The following is a 21,498-nucleotide window of genomic DNA, read 5'->3' as shown; positions in this document are numbered from 1 at the left end:
AGTTAACTGCCACTATATTTTGAATTTAATTTAAAAAGGTCCGCTGCTTGCGTCTATAGATGCTTATGGCGTACAAATGGTTAGTAATACAAAAAAGTCATATTCATTGGTAAATTAATCCTATAATGTAGTCATATATAAGAATTACAAGAAAATAATATAATTCTTAAATATAAGAATTAGGAAAATTATATATGTATACTCATATATAAGAACTATAAGAAAAATAAGTTTATAACAGATGTCAATTGAAATAAGGCACACATATTCATTTATGTACATGAGCTATGAATAACTAGATATAGCCTTATCCCTGAAATTTTATACACATGTACATGTGTACATATTATGCACTACTCTAGATGCAATATTATTTCCACGGTGAACAAAGAAAACCCTTGCATTTTACTTTCATTTGCTTTAATACAAAAAATCCAAAATGCTCTTTCATAGGAAAATTGCTTATTATCTTCTTATACTTTTTGCAAACAGAAAACTATGAAACAAAAAGAAAAGACAAGGGCTTGAATTTATTTTAAACCCAAACTAGTCCTCAAAGGCAAGTTAAGGTTTCACTAACCAGGTTCTTTAACAGTTAAATTTTAATCTCATGATCCCTTGTGAACCCCAGTCATTTTTTGCCTTGATTACAATTGCCAGTAAACAACTGTTTACTTTTTGGGTTGCCCTTTCTCATGTCACTCTTTGAATGTTGACCAGCTCAGTGCTATTTGGAATTCTGAGCACATTCTCTAAGACACTAGTCAGCCCTTGCCTCCCTGCTTGGCATCAATGCAAATTCAGGGCATCTTCTCCTGGCAGTGACACAGGATTCTGAAGCTTGCCAGTCTAGCAGGTTTGCTTCATCTTTTTTCAAACACTGGAATAAACAGAATGATGAAAAATATAGAAGAATATACACAAATGAGTATTTGGAAACAGAAAATATTGATAATACTCTATGCATTGATGTGATGACATCAGCATCCCCAGTTTCCTCTTTTCTGTTCCTGGAATGAATGTATATTATTGCCTTAAAAAAAATAAAAAAGCCTTTGCATTTTTCAGGATACTAATAAACTTGTTTGGGCAAATGTATGACTTTTTTTAAAAAGCTATCATTTAATCAGAACCCTGTTCTAGGAGACATAATAAGGACACCAGGGTTTAGCCCTGGCCAGCGTGGCTCAGTTGATTAAAGAATTGTCCAGTACACAGAAAGGTTGCCTTAATTCCCACCCGGTCAGGGCACATACCCAGGTTGTGGGTTCGATCCCCAGTCAGGGCCTGTGCAGGAGACAATCAATCAATGTTTCACTCTCACATTGCTGTTTCTCTCTCCCTCTCTCTCTAAAACCAATAAAAACATGTCCTTGGGTGAGAATTTAAAAAAATAAAAAACAAAACACCAGGGTTTGTCAACACTTACTACAGAAGAAAAAAATTCATGGGATCTGAAAATGAGCCTATTACAGCCAGTAATCAATGTGAGACGATTCAAATGATGTTTTTGAACCCCTGTTATGTGCCCAGTGCGGAATGCAGAGTTTAGCATAGGGGATGGAAATGGTGGCGAAGATCATAAGCCATACTACGTTCCTATTTCCTTGAGTATGTTACATTTTTGTTGAACACTGGACACTTTAATAACATAAGATGGCAACTCCGGAAATCAGTTCCTTCTACTCACTGGATATACTATTGGTACTGTTGTTTATGTAGTAACTTAACTAGACTAATATGGCAAAGTCTGTATTATTTAGCCATGGGCAACCACTGGAGTGTCTACTCAAGTCAGCTTAGTGAGAGTGCTGGATCACAGAGAACTATACAGCACTCACTCTGAAGGAAAGGTGGGACCCAGAGTTCTCAGAACCAACTCAGAGTCTTAAAATGGGAACAGTACTCCAGGTTAAATGTAAGTGTGCATGAGTGTGTGCATGTATGTGTGCCTATATGTAACTGCAGAGAAACTGTCCAGACCACTGTTAAACTATCCCATTTTTAAAGACTCCAAAAAAGACAGAACTTGATTTATTACCCTTGTCAGCATCCTCGCCTTGGCCATAATAAAAACTCCTAAATCTTATTTTCATATGTGATCCCTATGCACCACCTGAGTTACAGCACGGCATCCCCAAAACACTGGCCTGCTTCCTCTCTCTTGGTGGGCTCACAACAGTACCTGGAGACCAAAGGCCATGGTGGAGTGGGCCCCTCCCCTTACCTCTGATTCCCAATGGCCTCAGCTCAAAAGACAAATGGCTTTACCTCCTCCCTGGTCTGTCCAACAGGTAAAACATATGGCTGCATGATTAGCTGGCAACATGGGTCATGGGCAGACCAGGTCACAGGATACAAGCCATAATTCACTGCTGTTCAATACTTTGCCAAAGCTCTGAGGGAAACAAATTTTAAGAAAGATTTCATTGATGATGTCCACACACTCCTCCAGATCAGATTCCAGTGGGGAGGTTTGGCCTGCAGTGTGTCTTATTAAACCAGTACAAGGTTTTTTGTCATGAAATGTAAATCCAAATGCCTTTTTAGGTGCATCAAGTACTCTCATCATCCAGGCTTCCACCCCAGTAAGTCTCCCACCCTGACATCGCCCAGGGGCTCTGTGTGTGTGCTGGGGCACATCTTCATTGCTTCAACAGTTTATGTTTCAACCATTACTTTCCTACTTCTGCAGAGCCTCAAGGTCAGCCAGAAGAGAGAATGAGGGCCTCCCCAGGTCTTTCCTGGGTATGCACACTGGTCTTCCAAAGCACCAGAAATATGTCAGAGCTTTTCAAAGCCCCTACGGATCTCTCACTCACAATATAACTTCGTTAAGTTTTTGGCCCACCTCTTGTTTGCCCCCACTGGTATCACTGCTGCAGGCAGTGGCCATATTAAACAATTACTGCCAATTGTTTTCAACAGACACCCAAGGATAGGACTTTTACCACTGGGTGATCTCTGAGTCAGGTCAAATAAAGCCTCTGAATGAGGCTTTATCAGGGAGCTTCCATGAAGGTCAAACAGTGACAGCTCTCTAGGTCTAGGGCTTTGGGGGAGCTCTTAACCTATTCTTCCCCTTCGGAGAACTACTATACTATTTGTTTTAAAGCTACTGGACGCTGGGGAGGAAAGGAGTAGAGCAAGTTAACATACACAAAACTCACTATTCTTTAAGAAGTCAGTCATTTCCCTTGAATGAACATTCCTGGGATTATTGGTTAATTTCTAGATTTCTGAAAAAGTTATTTTGATCACTTCTGCCAGTGTTCTCATTGGCTTTATGGAGAAGCAGACTTCTAGAAGTCCTTATTCTGCCATTCCAGAAGTGCTTCTCAATATAAATTTAAGTTTATATACATTTTTTATAGAAAAACATGATAGGATGATCAATAAAGAGCTTTCAAGAGGACAATACTCCATCTTAGGATCAAATTCTGGGGGGAAAAACTGAATAGAAATGAAGAAAAAAATGTAAAATTTCTCATTATTATTTTTAAAGAGCTGATAATGGTTATCAAGTTAATGTATTTGTATTCTGTTTTAGTACATTTAAATGAAAATGTTTACAATTAAATGGAAACTATACCCTCTAAATTTATGTAAACCTTTAAAAAAAAATGATGTGACGTCAAATGTGCAAGGACGACTCTGTGTTTTCAAATTCTTTTAGGGGATAAAAAAAACAAAAAGTCTGACCACCACCTTCGTATCAGCCTTCTGAAAATTACACTGTGATTATCTCAAACACACGGCACTTCAGAAACCCCCAGACTAAAGTCCCAAATCCTTTGGATACATTCAAGGAACTCCACAATCAGGCCTCCTCCCTTCCACCTGATCGTCCACCAGGCCCAGAAGCAAAACCTCTGCTTCAGCAGTGACCCAAAGCGGGTTAGAAGAAGTGGACACAGACTGGTTAGAAGACTAACTGCATCCCACTGGTGCCTAAAAATCATTTCTTAATTAACTGGTAAATACTTTTTAACTGAAAACTAAAGAGGCTTTTAAATAAATTTTGTCAAATATTTTGAGGCATCTTCTCCTACTAAAAATTTTTAAAAGACACTAAAGCTGATATATAAAGAAAAGTTAAAACAAAAATATTTTTTCAACTTGCTTAATTAGCATAGGAACTATAGCAAGCTCACTTAAGCATATCTATCTTAACCTCTGATTTAGTTTATCTTCCCTTATGTTACCGTAATGTAAGACTGCTCCAAAATGGGTAGCAAGTTGAGTACATGGCGATTACAATCAGTTAAACAAGTTTTTATGCTTAGAGTAGGGTTTAAACCAGTGATGGCGAACCTTTTGAGCTCGGCGTGTCAGCATTTTGAAAAACCCTTTACTCTGGGGCCGTGTCACATATAGAAATTTTTTGATATTTGCAACTATAGTAAAACAAAGACTTATATTTTTGATATTTATTTTATATATTTAAATGCCATTTAACAAAGAAAAATCAACCAAAAAAATGAGTTAGCGTGTCATAGGTTCGCCATCACTCGTTTAAACACAAGACTTTTATTCAGACAAACCATTCTATCCAAATAAACATGGAAGCTTTACATTTAAAAAAAAAAAAGAGCCCTTCAACTATATTTAACAACTTGGGCTTTTAACACTCAATATATTTAGTTTATTCCCCTAGCCTAGACCCACTCTTTCCTTACTTTCAATTAAAACTCACAAGCCTACCACGCCTCAAATTCAAACTAAGCAGAAAGCTATAAGTTCCTATTTTACCTAATTTTTATTCCCATTCTGGCCTCAATACTCTGATAACAATATACCAATATTGACATATAAATATATCATTGTTGTCTATAGAGTAGAAATTCATATTTTCCTTAACTAACAGAGGCCATGTCAGGACCCAAAACGACATGGACCCAAAATAAACCTAATTTAGGCTGAAAATCAGGATGAAGATAATGTTCATAGTTATTCCTGAATGTTTCTTAAAAATACCGAAGTTCCACAAACAGAAATAAGCAATCCCTTGGTTCAGATTCTACAAACTCTTCCTGAGCCCGCTTCCAGGTGATCCTTCAGTGGTCTGCCCAAGGTCATTCAACTAGTAAGTTTATTCAAAATGTTCAATACCATATGAATCCTCAGAATTACTTAAAAACTAGATATAAGGAAAACCAAGTTAAAGAAGCAAGTGCTTAAACCCAACTACAATATAAAGATTTCCTGACCTCAATCTTTGCATTCTTTAAAAACAAAGATAGACAATGAGGTAAATCTACTCAAGCTAATAGAATTGCTAAACTGAAGAAAAATAAGTCATGAGCAAAGGTCTACTTGTCAATCAATAAGAATAAAGCAATTTCCTTGTAAAAAATGTAAAGAAAAAGGATTCTACCAGTACAGAGACTATCAAATTGGACAGCAGAAAAAGCACTGACATTGAGAAACAAAAACTCAGCCTGCCTTTCCTGGACCCTGTTTGGTCAAGGAACTGGGTCAACGTACCAACTCCCAGGATGATTTTAAGACTACTGTACTTAAAACCAGTAACACCCCAGCACAAAGTGCTCGATTCATTTCCCTACCTTTGTTTTCCATGTACCTTTACTGCCCTATTGAACTCCCTGAAAAATATACTCTTTCTGCTCCCTACCCTCCCTTCAAAATAAACCTGAGAAAATGTATATATATAGCGATCCCTCCCACCCTCGCAGTCACTCTGCTGGGATTAGGCAGAAAGACAAAGCTTTTGCCTGGGGCCATACTGCAGGCCAGTGCTTCAGCAACCAAACAAGTTACAGAATCTGTTGCAACAGGGAAAGACTTGTCAAAGGAGAAGGCGTGTCTAAGTCTTATACATACCTCAGTAAAAATGAAAACTAGACTCACAAATCAGTCATGTCTTAAATCCTGGCCTAGCAGTGCATCATCTAAGTACACTCACACAGCATGTTATGATATGACTTGTTTTCAAGAGAGCATCTCATGACATTTCCTACTGCAAAGTTTAGATCCCATTGATATATTATTAAACCAGCGATGTCGTGGGGTTTTTTTGCTTTGTTTTTGTTAATCCTCACCAGAGGATGTTTTTTCCCATTGATTTTTAGAGAGATGGAAGGGAGGGAAGAAGGGAGGATGGAGGGAAAGAGAGAAACATCCAGGTGAAAGAGACACAGTGATTGGCTGCCTCCCGAATACACCCAACTGGGCTGGAACCTGCAACCCAGGTACTTGCCCTTGACCAGGATCCAAACCTGCAACCTTTTGACCTTTCGTGTGCAGGCCAACTACTGATCAACAACGGCCAACGTGCCGGTATTATCCTTTTAACTAGACATTCATTCCTTTCCCAATTACTAACTCTTACAGAACACAGATATAATTTTACAGTATGATCATTATCAAAGACTCAAAACTATTCATTTCTAAACTAGAGGGAAAAAGTAATATATCATTTATAAAACAGCAAAAATATCTAGAAATCTGGCCATAGAGAATTTGCCATATTACATAAAATTCTATTAACATATGTAAATATATTCAAATGTACATATGATTATATTTCAAATGAATTCTAAATAGTATTTCCATATCTGTCAAGAGAAAAACATTTCAAATTAATTCTTTAAAAATTCTTCCAAAATTCTTCCTGATGTGGCTCAGCAGTTGAGCAGTGACCCATGAATCAGGAGGTCTCCAGTTCGATTCCCAGTCAGGACACATGCCTGGGTTTTGGGCTTGATTCCCAGTAATGTGCACGTAGGAGGTAGTCAATACATGTTTCTCTCTCATAGATGTTTCTATCTCTCTATTCCTCTCCCTCCCTCTCTCTCTAAAATATATATTTTTTAAAACTTCTTCCAAGTATTCCTTAGATTACATATCTCATAGAATGTTAAAAAAAATAAGTTATGAGAAAAACTGATTTATACCAAAGTCAAATTTCTTAATATGAATATATCAAAGGTGAAGCTTACAAATTGTTTTTAATCAATCAAATCCCAAGAAAAACAAAGATTCAATATAAACACATTGATATATTTACGTATATATACACATGCCAAGTATCACATGCCTATACAAATTACTATGAATAACTCCGTAATACAGTTTGATATATTCACAATTCTGTTAATTTATTTTTTTGAGGTAACCATTGGTTTATAACATTATGAAAATTTCAGGTGTGCAACACTATAAACTGACATCTGCATGAACTAGATTATGCTGCTACCAAGTCTAGTTTCCATCTGTCACCATACAATTGACCCCCTTTACTCATTTCACCCTCCCTCCACCCGCTTCCCCTCTGGTAACCACCAATCTGTTGTATGCCTCTATAAATTAGTTTTTGTTTTGTTTTCTTTCTTCTTTGTTTTGTTTTCATTTTTCTTTAACCTAATTTAAAATGCAAAATCTAAAAGGGAAGTAAGGAAACAAATTAAAGTCATATGTAAGCCTTTTAATGTTTTTACAATAACACTTAAACTCCCACTCTCTAAGGCCCTAATGGTAGGTAAAGAGCAGAAGGCAGAAAGGCCTGAAGTGAATCAAAACACAAACTAGGTTGAGTCATGATTACAAATACAGGCAGGCATCTACTCAAAAATCATGTAGTACAATAGGCCAAAAGCAAGGCTCTGTTAATCAAATGGTTAAAATCACAGTGGAATCTGCTGTTATAATGAAACCTGGGTACAGAATGATTGACAGATCACAAGAAAAAAAAATCCCCAAGTCAGCTATACTTACACTGGTAAAAAACAACAACAAACAAAAACCCTCCCCAAGGCTTCAGCTGCCATAGTCCTTCCCTACTCTGGGGTCAGAAAGGTCTTTTTCAGAAACTACAGAAAAGCTCAACTCATTCAAGAAGCTGGACTTACCCTGAGGCCAGCAGGCAAGCACTGCAGTCTCTGGGAAAATCCACACAGCAAGAACTCCCAGATCTGAACTTAAAGAGAAACTAAAAGCTCCCCCAAGGAAGCTGAATACGGATTTTAGGAGAGCATCTGCTGCAAACTCCACTGGGGAAAGCAAAGGTCTGCCTGGGTTCTTCCAACTAACCAGAGTGTGCATTTCATTACAAATTGGGAAGCAGCCACACTACCACATGACAAACTAAAAATCAAAAACCCAACCAGAAAACACTAAAAACCCCAAATCTTGACACAACTATTTGCTTTTTCAAACATCTCTACAGTTTGTTTGTAAAGATTTAGTCACAAACAATGTCATATTATCCTTACTTTCTAAAGATAAGAACATTTATACTCAGAAAGGTTCCTTGGCCTTGCAAAATGGCAGATCTCAAGCTATAACCAAATCTCAAATCTCAATCTGTAGAACAAGCAGTTTAGGAACCTTTCCCAAATCTCAGACATCTGAAAAAGCACAAGGGCTACCAAATCAACATGATGTGTGGGGTGGGAATACACTCTTGTTTCAATTGAGTGCTATGGTCTCATTTTATTAACATACAAATGTAATTTCAATCCAAATGCCAGAATGAGAAAAACTAGAACTTTCTTATGATTCAGCATTTAAGTTTGCTATCAAAAGGAGGTCACGGGCAATTTAGCCTATAAGAGGCCTCCGTTTGCAGCTTGGTTGTTGAGAAGAGGTGATAAGGAAATAATGGGCCTTTATGTAAAAGTTTCAAAGTCCTGGGAACTGGCTGGAATAAAAACTTCAAGGGGTTTTAGAAATGTACAGAAAGTGATAGGTGTTGAGCACTGAAGCTCGGCTGTCAATTGGTCAGTAGTGGTCAGGGAAGCTGAGGGTCAAGAGGTCAGAGAGGGCGGCAGGAGTTGCAACCAACTCTGTGAAAAAGCCTCTAAAATCAAATACAAAAAGGAAACAGATCCTCACAAGTGTAACAGCATTACTGTGCACTGATGCCCAAGTGAACGCAGTCACGAATGTTATACCATGCCCAACCACTTTTCCTGCAAGCAATTTCACAGACAACCTGCCTCACTCTACCCTATCTTCCTCTTGAAGTTCTCTCTCTATGTGGATGTTCTGTGATCATACAAAACTGTAACATTTCTAATGAATGAAAACATAGTAAACAGCAAAAAAACAACCCATAAAACAGGGGAAAATGAACATCAAAAAGTATCCTGAATATACAAAGACCGATGCAGATCAATAAGAACCCAAATATCCCATTTGTGAAATGGACCAAAAACACAAACAGAAAAAAAATGCAAACGAGCAGTATACATAAAATCCAACAGGTACAAGTAACAATGGGGGGGGGGGGTTCATCCATCCGAAAATGGTTATTAAAATCCATGCTGAGGAGTGTGAAGAAAGGAGCACGCCGTGCTGGGCCAGTGTTAGCATAAAGAGGTTAAACCCTTTCTGGAGAATGGGCTGGCCAGGTGCACCAAAGCCTGAAAAACCGCAGGCCTTGTGACCAATGATCCCTCTTCGAAGACTTTAGCCTAATGAAGATAATCAGCTCTCAGTTATGAAACGTGACCCATTCAGAACAGAAAGTGCCCGTTCAAATGTTCACAGTCTCCACAATTACAAGAACAGAAGTCCTATCATGAGAAGGAATCAGATCATGAGTACACAAGGTATGGGCAAAGTGCTTCCTTGCTCAGGTCTTTTCTTGTTTTACAAATTTAAATTTCAGCTCAAGTGTGAAAATGATAAGCATGAGACCTTTTAAAAGTAAGTTAAATGGCTCTATTGCTTCCTTGATTGTTTTATACTGAATTTAAGTCCTCTACTTAAAAACTTCTTATTTTATACACACGTGTGTGTCAGTCAAGATGAATCCAACATCAAAGAGGATCCAACTGTGGCATCGGGCGACATCTCCCTGACCCCATGTGCCTTCACTGAAGGAGAGGCAGCTGTCTCGGGAGCTTAGTGTCCTCATCCCCAAACCTAGACTGCAGACTGCTAGGTGTCTCACCTGGTCTTTGTAAGCTCTCAATAAAGGGCAAATGGTAGTACCATCATCGTTCCTATCACAGGGAACAGTCACTTCTCCTTTCTTTTGATTCTATGGGTTTTGAAGCACCAACACACCTACCACCCAGGAATCTAACCTTTTTGGCTTCTGTACTGCAAAACCTCACCTGGACCTCTAAAACTGAATGCCTAATAGAGTCGGACCATATCACTACAGGGCTAACGTTACGGCAGTGTATACGTAAGTGCTGCCAGATAAGAAGAGATCTGAGGAGCTGGAAACCAATGGAAAGAATTCTTGGAGCTGCCTCATGTTAGGCGTGCACGTTCTTGCCTCTACCACTGGAAGACACTTCCTATTCTCAATGCCAGGCTCTCTCCACGGCTTCTGGCACACTGTGTGTGTTCATTAACAACCGTCACCAACCATCCCAGGCTCAGTCTCTCAGATTACAAACTGCACCTGCTGCCAATCAAAAATAGCCAGAACTTGCTTCTGTACATTCCTCAGTTTGTTTCCATTTCTCCCCAGACATTGAGTTTTGTCGGGCATAACAAGCAGAGTGTCACTTTAATAAGAAATTGTGTTATAACAGAGTTCTACTAAGAATTATACTGAAATAATCATTACATTCAGGACCGCTGATTTAGAAACCTAAAATAGATTGTGATTCAGTTTCAGCATCAATGTCAAAAGATTCTCCAGAGTGCTTTAACTTGAAGAGACATGAGGTAAAGCATCAACAAACTTGGGCTTACCCTTAGGGCAAAATATACCTTTTAAAATTTAGCAAATATCTCCCTTACTCATGAGCAATTTGATATCCTACTAACTTTTGTCTAAATTCATCCTCTTTATCAACTTTATAAAGTCATATGCCTTAAGGCTCTCTATTTCTAATAAATTTCCAACGAAATGAAAAATAAAAATCCTGAACTATGATACTATCTCTTGCTATCTGACTATCTATAATTGCTATTATAGGGGTAACATGATTTGAGTTGCAATATATTTTGATGGGGTCCAGAATATGCCATTGTGGCCTAAAAACTATTTTGAGCTGAAGGCATTTGAGTTCCCGAAATCTCCTACCTGCCAAAAAGAAAGGCCTCTCAAAAGAACTCAATTGTCATAAATCCCCTCCCTAGAAGCAACCAGGGAAGACTGACTCTTATCACCAGAGATAAGTCTCCAGGCCACACTGAACCGCACATTGACGCAAAACTGTCATATCTCCCAGCTATTCTCTAAGAACCATTTGTCTTTCCAAGAAGTTATTTGTTTTCCTAAAGGTGTCCTTTCTCTCCGTCCCCTTCTATTATTAGGTCATTTGTTTTCCCATAAGTGCCCTTCTCCCCTCCCCTTCTCCTATGAAGAGGGTATATACGCCACAAATCCTAACTCCTAGCCCCTATGAGTCACATTTTTTTTCTGTGATTAAATCTGATTTTTCTCTCTGCAATCTATCTTTTGTCAGTTTAATTTGCAGGCCTCTAAATACTGAACCTAAGAGGGTAGAGAAAAAGTTTTTCTTCTCTGACAATTTAAATCTGTGAAATACACTGTATTATGAGTATATATGAGAACCATATTAACTTTCTTATTGATTACAGTCAATTACATGATTAACATTTAACATTTCCTCTTTATGTCTTCCTCTTTCCTCACTTTTCTTTAAACTTCCTCTTAATCTTTCTTGTTTCTAACTTTAACTCCTGCAACTGTTTTCAAATATTATCCTCATAAGTATAATTTAGCAGAAATAATTTGTTTCCCTTTCTACTTCTGATAAATCAGAACATATAATTATTAAGTAATACAAATGCTACTCACTTTTTGTCAGTTTATAAAAACCTCTCAAGTACAATCAAGCTAAAACATCATGTTGATTAAATAAAGCAAGTTGCTATTTCACCAATTACTGAAAACTGGAAGCATTCTGAAACACAGAATTAAAACACACATACAGTCACTTTGTACAAAACAATTACCCCGCCCTCCTCATGAGTTCGTTGTTTTAAAACTGATTTGATGATAAAAGCAAAATGACAAACCAAGATAATTAGTCCAACCTGGCATAGAGATATACACTTTGTAGCAAAGTATGCAAAATAAACCACAGGGACAGCCCTACCCCCCGGCCCCCCGAGAAAAGCCTTTCTGTGGTCCTATGGCCCCAACCCCTCCCTTGGCATTTGGTTCTCTGAAGTTAACCTCAATTAGCTAACCTCCTATGGCTCGGAAGCACAGGGATGCTGGTGCCCACAATTAAGACACTTTGCACACAGCAGCCTTGGAGACACTATCACCCTGCTGTGCAAAAACAGCAGTATGTGCAACCTGCCTACTGCTTTACTGAAAAACCACAATCAAGGGTCCATGGCAGGCTGGACTGCCGATCCCTGACTAGCTTGTCAACAATCTATATTTATTTTCTTTTGCAGATGCAACTGAGCTTGTCCCTCCTGGAAATATCATTCAGCATTATTCAATATTTTGTTGAACCTGTTAACCACCAAAAAACTAAAGAGCACATAAGTCCCCAGCAGAAATCCATAAAGGCTTGGAAAGTCCCCCTCAGTGTGGCAGCATCTGCTCCAGGCTGTCGGTCCAATGAGGCCCGCCTATTGCTGAGACATTTGGGGGTACTAGCAGTTCTCCAGCATGCCTTTAAAACAGTGAGAACCAGGGATTATCGAGGCCGTGAGCAAAGGACGCTCTGGCAACAGCAGGGTTAAACTGGTACAACCTTTCTATAGGGCAATCTGTCAGCATGTATTAAAAGTCATAATAATATGCATATCCTCTGACATAGCAAGTCCACAGGTAAGAATTTATCCTAAGAAAGTAATTGGATAATGCCTAGAGATCAAACAATAGCAGAACCTAAAGATCAAACAATAGCAGAATGATCAAATGCAGACATATGATGGCACATTATGCATGTACCTCGGTTGTAGGCTCCATCGGGGTGAGTGCAAGAGGCAACCAATCGATGTGCTTCTCTCACATCGATGTTTCTCTCTGTGTGTCTCTCCCCCTCCCTTCCACTCGCTCTAAAAATCAATAAAAAAACATCCTCAGGTGAGGATTAACAAGAAAAAAAAGTGGTGACACACCGGTAAATTTCTGGCTCTGCTAAAATGCCCACAAAATATTGTATGTGTAAAAAGCAGATTATCCTATATAATAAAAGCCCAGTGACCAAATGGCAGAACGACCAGAACAATTGGTCAACCAGTCACTATGACACACACTGACCACCAGGGGGGCAAACGCTCAACACAGGAACTGCCCCCTGGTGATCAGTGCACTCCCACAGTGGGAGCACCGCTCGGCTGACTGGGATGAGTGGCTGTTCCTCAGTGGGCTGATCCCCGCAGGCCACGCCCCCACCAGTGCATGAATCTGTGCACCAGGCCTCTAGTAAAATATATGATCCTCTTTTTTCAAAAACTGTCTGTAAGAACAAAAATTTTAAGACTACAAGAATATATATCAAAACGTTAACAATGGTGATCTAACTGGTGGGATTATGTGTTTGACTAGAAAGTAAAAAAGAACTTTGCCTATCCCCTTTATTTTTTTTTAATTTTCTTCCATAATGCCCATTTTATGACTGGTAAAATAATGAAATGACAAAATATCTTTAATTGAATCAATCCCTTAAAAATATTAAAGAGCTGGTGATAAAAAATCAATCAAGACAGTTTTTTTTTCCCCTAAAATTTCCCTTTCGGTACCTTCAAGTTCTTTAAATTGCTCAGAGGAGGATTAAGCTGCAAAGAGTTCCCAGTTTTATCTACTGTTTTCAGTTTTTTTACAGATGATATATATTCTTGGACTTGAAGGAAAGCTAACATCAAAGGTTTAGTTTCTAGAATTTAAGCTCAAGTCCTGCAACAAGTAAAGAGAGAAAGAGTAAGGGCTGTGAATAAAACACCATTAGCAGAGCACAGAATAGTTCTTACTATAATAAACAAAGTGCACAAGATGAATCTTTGATGAATTAGGCAATATTTTCTATCAATGCCCATTACAAAGGTGGATTTCAAAGACAAGATCAAAAGTAGCAGATATTTTCAAGATCCAACAAAAGTAATTTCTAGATAAGGCAAGAAAATGTCTTCCAAGACCACAATGGTGGTCTATATACTTTATACCCTCAATAAATATTCCTTGATTAGAAAATAAACAGCAAGCACTCTTCATTTTCCTTTCAATAGATATAAGCCTAAGTTGGCCAAAACATATATATATATATATGGTCTATAAGGAACAGGTGGTGCTCTAAAAAGCTATTTGTAAACAGATATATGGAATTCAGAGCACATATTGCCATCAAAACAATGTTATGATGGTTAGTAACTCCCAACCTGGCCCACGAAGCCTACTTAGTCGTGAGAACCATCCCACACCTGTGTTTCAGGTGAATGGAGCTAAGTGAGGAAACCCATAATGCTAGGGGAGTAAGAGAGGCTCTCCTTCACTTGGAACCAAAGGCTCTCAATTCAGTCCCTCTCCACAGAGGCTCTCCAGCTAAGAGACCTTCTGGTTAAGACCCTCTTCCCTGGGGCTGCCCAGGTCCGAATAAGCAGTCAGTAGGGGAGGGAAGGTTTAAAGGCCCTGCCCCCATGCCTCCAGGTTAGATAACTCTGCAGGGCCATCCCAGCTCCAGAGCTCCATTATCACTGCATCACAGTTCAATTCCTCCCCCTGCCCTGCTCCCCTCACTCCGCCACTAGTAATGATGCCAAGAGCAGCCACAGTAAACTACATGTCAATCTCCATCTCAGAAACTATTTCCAGGACCTAAGACAAACAGCTAACATTTAGTAAGCTCATTTTATAACTCAGACATTGTTTATAGACATACATACTTACATATAAGTATGTAATATGTATTACATACAAAACAGGTAAATAGAGAGAGATATCTTACTGTATAAGTATGGGTAGGCACTATAACCCCAGCTTAAATATGCAGAAACTGAGGCTCACAGAAGTCAAATGACTTATTCTAGACCACGTGGGAAGTAATTTGAGGAGCCAGGATGTGAATCTAGGTCTACCCAATGCAAAGCCAATCACTATATTATAAACTAATTCCATTTCCTAGAAAGAGTTGTTAAATGAGTTGAGGCAGACTCAGCAGGCCAGGGGTTATGGTGGCAGGCAGGAGTGAGTGGTAAACCATGGCCATTCAGAAAACAGAAACTTCCAAAGGATTTGGGATCCAGGCCCACTGAAAATGGGATACTATGATCAAGGGTTCATATATTTTTAGGCCTGAAGCAAAAAAAAATGGAGATCTAATGGAACCAGAATTCCAGAATGAAACTGCATAGTCATAATCAACTGTGTGATTACTACATCCTAAAAATGATGACTGGCAAATCCTGTCCACCTACAATCAAAGTATGTGCAGACAGATGTTTACTATGTAGGAGGAGGATAGTGCTTTTACTATAATCCCTGCCAAAAGCTTCATAAACATAAATAAACAGTATCTAAAAATGTACTAACAGCCCTGGCCTATGTGGCTCAGTTGGTTGAAGTGTTGCCCAGTACACCAAAGGGTTGTGGGTTCAATTTCCTGTTTGGGCACATACCCAGGTTGTGGGCTCTATCCCCAGTTGGGGTGCATATGGAAGGCAACTGATGTTTCTCTTTCATATTGATGTTCTCTCTCTCTCTCTCTTTTTTTCCCTCTGAAATCAATGAAAACATATCCTCCTGTGAGGATTAAAATAAATAAATATACAAATGTATTAATAAATTTCTTATTGGGATACAAAATCCTTACTATTAATATTCAACTTATCCAAGATGGAAAATTGCAGAGGCCTTTCATTCAGCCGCCACCCTTCACCCCATTCCTCTGGGCCTGCGAGGGGGCCATGCTGGGGCTGCCTGGGACCCCGGCCTCGCTCTCAAACTGCGTCATTTCTTCCCTGTGTGTCAGGGTTTACCAGCTGTCTCCCCGCCCCGACCGTAAAGCTCAGCTACGGTGCAGGCTCCGCGAGACAGACCTTCTTCCTCTTCGGGTCCCTGGTGTTTCCCAAGAACCCACTCACATGCTGGGCACATAGTAGGTGCACAGTTAGTAGCTGCTGATGAATGAATGATGATAAAGGGCCAGACCTGGCCGGTGTGGCTCAGTGGTTGAGCATCGACCCGTGAACCAGGAGGTCACGGTTCGATTCCTGATCAGGGCACACGCCCAGTTTGTGGGCTCCATCCCCAGTGGGGGAGCGTGCAGGAGGCAGCCGATCAATGATTCGCTCTCTCTTCCTTCCTCTCTGAAATCAATAAAAATATATATTTTAAAAAATAGTCCCATTAATATCATTTTAAAAATCAAAATAATTGGGCCTTATCAGTTGATTTCGAGAGTTGGCACATACCTTTTGCCCCTTCCTTTAAAAATCCACAATGCTACTTCTCCCACCCCTATGTTGTAATGCACAGCTTTAAATGGTAAAATGAAAAGCATCTGCAATTTCCTTATTTACCCATTTTGCACACAGGAGGTCTCAGCATCCAAGGTCAGTTACTATCAACTGCAGTAAGAGTTCTTCGAATGAAGGTGGATCATTCACTGAGATCTCACACCAGGTCAGCACCAAGAATTTGGGATCATAAATTTCAGCTTACAGCTCTAATACAAGTTAAGTTTGTAGCTTCTCTAACCCTGACTGTGGCAATGTTTAGCCCATTTCTTCCCTTTTCCCCCTACTCAATTAATAAAACAAGTTCCAAATCAGAAATACGTAACTTCACATAGATATATACAGAACTGCTAAATATACCTGCTTCTGCCATTTCAGAGGAGAGTTAATAGGGACATTGTTTACAAACGAGGAGATACCACCAGCCTAAAAACAAAATTTCCTCACACCACCACAAAGTGGTCTAATCTTTTGGACAAAGAAGAAAAGGAAATAGCTAATTTGAAGCTTCCAAAAAGACAAAAACAGCAGGGCAAGCCACAACCACCCCCAGAATAGGAATACAAGCTCCATGAGGACCATGCCCTCTCCCTTGATTACCACTATCCCCTTTAATACTTAACATGGTACTTGTAACTGCAAGGGCTTACTATTTCTTGAATGAATGAATGACTGCGATCATTGTTTATCACTTACTTTTCTTGAGGAACTTTACTAAAGCTCTTACCAAAGTAACAAGCCTTTAAAACGACAAGAACTAGGGGTGGGGTGGAGAAAGGACACTTTGAGCCTCACAATAAGCCTCTGAGGGGGACAATATAATCAGTATATTTCTCTCTCCTTTTTTAAAAATTTTACAGGCAAGGAAATTGAGGTTCAGAAAGACTGACCTTCCCAAGATGACAAAGTTCTAAATGGCTGAGCCAGGAGTCTGTCTTCCTCCCCCTCTGTCACATCAAAACCAAAATGAAGTTTAGAGCCAGGAAAACAACAGGACACGGAGAAGACAGTCTGGCCAAACGCTGTAGTACCTAAACATTCACATATGCGGTACATTTGGGAAACTCCCTATGCCCATATTGCAGAAGCACAGCCAATGAGGCCTACTGTTCTGTTTCTAACCCGCAACACTTCACTGTGGGTTTCTTCTAAGTGCAGGTGCCCCGTTTCAAAAAGCGACTGGTGTACATACAGAATGGACTCAAGAGCTGAAAGCTCCAAGTTAAAAGCCAGAAATAAAGATCTTAATCTTCTTCCATTACAAGCTACCTGTATTCCCTTCCCGGAAAATCTGGCTGACCACAACAGGCATGCAAAGGAACTGTCCAAGTAAGTGAAGTGCTCGCACCCTCCAGCAAAGCCTTGTCCCTGTCGTGACATCAGCAACCCTGTCACATCTTCGCTGTTCTGTGTGTGCCCCTCCAAAGGTGCACTCGGGCACTACCTAAGAGTATCAGGCTTCCTTCTAAAAACGTGAAGCAGAATTGAATAGTGGATTTATTTTTTTTTAACTCCGGGCTGAGAACGGAAGTCAAGTTCAGATTCTCTTCCTTCCTCAAGCGAGCAACAGGATTAAAGAGCGAGACACACACACACACACACACACACACACACACACACACACACACGCCCTACAGTAAAAATGTCTCTGTGGCCGCTTCACCTGTGGCCATGGACTCAGCCAGTCCGGATTTGCTGGGCTTTCAGGCTCTTCCCTCGGGCGGGGGGTGAGGGGAGCGCTGGGAAGAATGAACTGGTGCCTAAGTTTTCAATCGGATCATTCTTCTCAACTTGGGCAGCTCTACCCCCTCCCTCCCCCTCCGGCCCGGGCGCACACACGAGGCTTTGCCAGCGCGGGCACCAGGAACAGGCAGAGGGTAGCTAACATTTAGTAAGCTCATTTTATAACTCAGACACTGTTTATAGACATACATACTTACATATAAGTATGTAATATGTATTACATACATAATAGGTAAATAGAGAGAGATATCTTACTGTATAAGTATGGGTAGGCACTATAACCCCAGCTTAAATATGCAGAAACTGAGGCTCACAGAAGTCAAATGACTTATTCTAGACCACGTGGGAAGTAATTTGAGGAGCCAGGATGTGAATCTAGGTCTACCCAATGCAAAGCCAATCACTATATTATAAACTAATTCCATTTCCTAGAAAGAGCTGTTAAATGAGTTGAGGCAGACTCAGCAGGCCAGGGGTTATGGTGGCAGGCAGGAGTGAGTGGTAAACCATGGCCATTCAGAAAACAGAAACTTCCAAAAGGATTTGGGATCCAGGCCCACTGAAAATGGGATACTATGATCAAGGGTTCATATATTTTTAGGCCTGAAGCAAAAAAAAATGGAGATCTAATGGAACCAGAATTCCAGAATGAAACTGCATAGTCATAATCAACTGTGTGATTACTACATCCTAAAAATGATGACTGGCAAATCCTGTCCACCTACAATCAAAGTATGTGCAGACAGATGTTTACTATGTAGGAGGAGGATAGTGCTTTTACTATAATCCCTGCCAAAAGCTTCATAAACATAAATAAACAGTATCTAAAAATGTACTAACAGCCCTGGCCTATGTGGCTCAGTTGGTTGAAGTGTTGCCCAGTACACCAAAGGGTTGTGGGTTCAATTTCCTGTTTGGGCACATACCCAGGTTGTGGGCTCTATCCCCAGTTGGGGTGCATATGGAAGGCAACTGATGTTTCTCTCTCATATTGATGTTCTCTCTCTCTCCCTCTCTCTCTCTCTTTTTTTCCCTCTGAAATCAATGAAAACATATCCTCCTGTGAGGATTAAAATAAATAAATATACAAATGTATTAATAAATTTCTTATTGGGATACAAAATCCTTACTATTAATATTCAACTTATCCAAGATGGAAAATTGCAGCGGTTCAACTTCTTCAACTACAACCAGACCAAACTTTTCTAAGCTTTCCCTAGCTAATAATCTGCTTTTCTAGGATAAGTAGTTATTTATACCTACTGACAGTGAGTAACTAATAACTAATATTACCCTGTCCTGGCGGCCACACTGCCCAAGAAGACATGAAACCATTCTATAAACTCTAAACAACTACAAATAAATATTATTAACTTCTAGTGAAGTCATTAAGTTTGTATGCTTGCAATGCAGATCACAACTGACTCAAACAGTGAGAACAAACCTTCTAAAGTTTAATAGAATGTAGATTTACTACATCCTTGGAAGAACTGTTTGATTTGTAATATTCATTATCACAAAATCTAATATCAATCAGTTAAGTAAAAAAATTTGAAATATACTTAGAAATTCCATAATAGTCCCATTAGCCCGGCTGGTATTGCTCAGTGGTTGAGCGTCAACCTATGAACCAGGAGGTCATGGTTCGATTCCCAGTCAGGGCACAGGTCCAGCTTGCCAGCTCAATCCCCAGTGGGGGAGCGTGCAGGAGGCAGCCGATCAATGATTCGCTCTCTCTTCCTTCCTCTCTGAAATCAATAAAAATATATATTTTAAAAAATAGTCCCATTAATATCATTTTAAAAATCAAAATAATTGGACCTTATCAGTTGATTTTGAGAGTTGGCGTATACCTTTTGCCCCTTCCTTTAAAAATCCACAATGCTTCTTCTCCCACCCCTACGTTGTAATGCACAGCTTTAAATGGTAAAATGAAAAGCATCTGCAATTTCCTTATTTACCCATTTTGCACACAGGAGGTCTCAGCATCCAAGGTCAGTTATTATCAACTGCAGTAAGAGTTCTTCGAATGAAGGTGGATCATTCACTGAGATCTCACACCAGGTCAGCACCAAGAATTTGGGATCATAAATTTCAGCTTACAGCTCTAATACAAGTTAAGTTTGTAGCTTCTCTAACCCTGACTGTGGCAATGTTTAGCCCATTTCTTCCCTTTTCCCCCTACTCAATTAATAAAACAAGTTCCAAATCAGAAATACGTAACTTCACATAGATATATACAGAACTGCTAAATATACCTGCTTCTGCCATTTCAGAGGAGAGTTAATAGGGACATTGTTTACAAACGAGGAGATACCACCAGCCTAAAAACAAAATTTCCTCACACCACCACAAAGTGGTCTAATCTTTTGGACAAAGAAGAAAAGGAAATAGCTAATTTGAAGCTTCCAAAAAGACAAAAACAGCAGGGCAAGCCACAACCACCCCCAGAATAGGAATACAAGCTCCATGAGGACCATGCCCTCTCCCTTGATTACCACTATCCCCTTTAATACTTAACATGGTACTTGTAACTGCAAGGGCTTACTATTTTTTGAATGAATGAATGACTGTGATCATTGTTTAAAACTTACTTTTCTTGAGGAACTTTATGAAGCTCTTACCAAAGTAACAAGCCTTTAAAACGACAAGGACTAGGGGTGGGGTGGAGAAAGGACACTTTGAGCCTCACAATAAGCCTCTGAGGGGGACAATATAATCAGTATATTTCTCTCTCCTTTTTTAAAAATTTTACAGGCAAGGAAATTGAGGTTCAGAAAGACTGGCCTTCCCAAGATGACAAAGTTCTAAATGGCTGAGCCAGGAGTCTGTCTTCCTCCCCCTCTGTCACATCAAAACCAAAATGAAGTTTAGAGCCAGGAAAACAACAGGACACGGAGAAGACAGTCTGGCCAAACGCTGTAGTACCTAAACATTCACATATGCGGTACATTTGGGAAACTCCCTATGCCCATATTGCAGAAGCACAGCCAATGAGGCCTACTGTTCTGTTTCTAACCCGCAACACTTCACTGTGGGTTTCTTCTAAGTGCAGGTGCCCCGTTTCAAAAAGCGACTGGTGTACATACAGAATGGACTCAAGAGCTGAAAGCTCCAAGTTAAAAGCCAGAAATAAAGATCTTAATCTTCTTCCATTACAAGCTACCTGTATTCCCTTCCCGGAAAATCTGGCTGACCACAACAGGCATGCAAAGGAACTGTCCAAGTAAGTGAAGTGCTCGCACCCTCCAGCAAAGCCTTGTCCCTGTCGTGACATCAGCAACCCTGTCACATCTTCGCTGTTCTGTGTGTGCCCCTCCAAAGGTGCACTCGGGCACTACCTAAGAGTATCAGGCTTCCTTCTAAAAACGTGAAGCAGAATTG

The 21,498-nt window shown here is 39.7% G+C and overlaps 1 protein-coding gene and 1 long non-coding RNA gene across 3 annotated transcripts in view; both read right to left on the bottom strand.

Moving 5' to 3' along the window:
* The window catches only part of HECA (hdc homolog, cell cycle regulator), a 43,816-nt gene extending 24,048 nt beyond the window's left edge, over window positions 1–19,768 (bottom strand). For both annotated transcript variants that reach the window (XM_005859137.2, XM_014533876.1), the window contains exon 1: window positions 19,677–19,768. In XM_005859137.2, coding sequence (XP_005859199.2) covers window positions 19,677–19,689 — 13 coding nt within the window. In that variant the 5' untranslated portion in view covers window positions 19,690–19,768. The remainder of the gene's footprint in view (window positions 1–19,676) is intronic.
* LOC106724868 lies at window positions 13,551–18,226 on the bottom strand. The gene is made up of 2 exons (XR_001360711.1): window positions 17,262–18,226; window positions 13,551–13,816 (listed from the first exon to the last, which is right to left on the bottom strand). It is a non-coding gene; the product is annotated as an uncharacterized LOC106724868 (long non-coding RNA).
* Window positions 19,769–21,498: the final 1,730 nt, after the last annotated feature.

This window comes from Myotis brandtii, unplaced genomic scaffold (assembly GCF_000412655.1).
Source record: "Myotis brandtii unplaced genomic scaffold, ASM41265v1 scaffold123, whole genome shotgun sequence".
Taxonomy (NCBI): Eukaryota; Metazoa; Chordata; class Mammalia; order Chiroptera; family Vespertilionidae; genus Myotis; species Myotis brandtii.
This window is presented reverse-complemented; position numbering and strand designations above follow the sequence as displayed.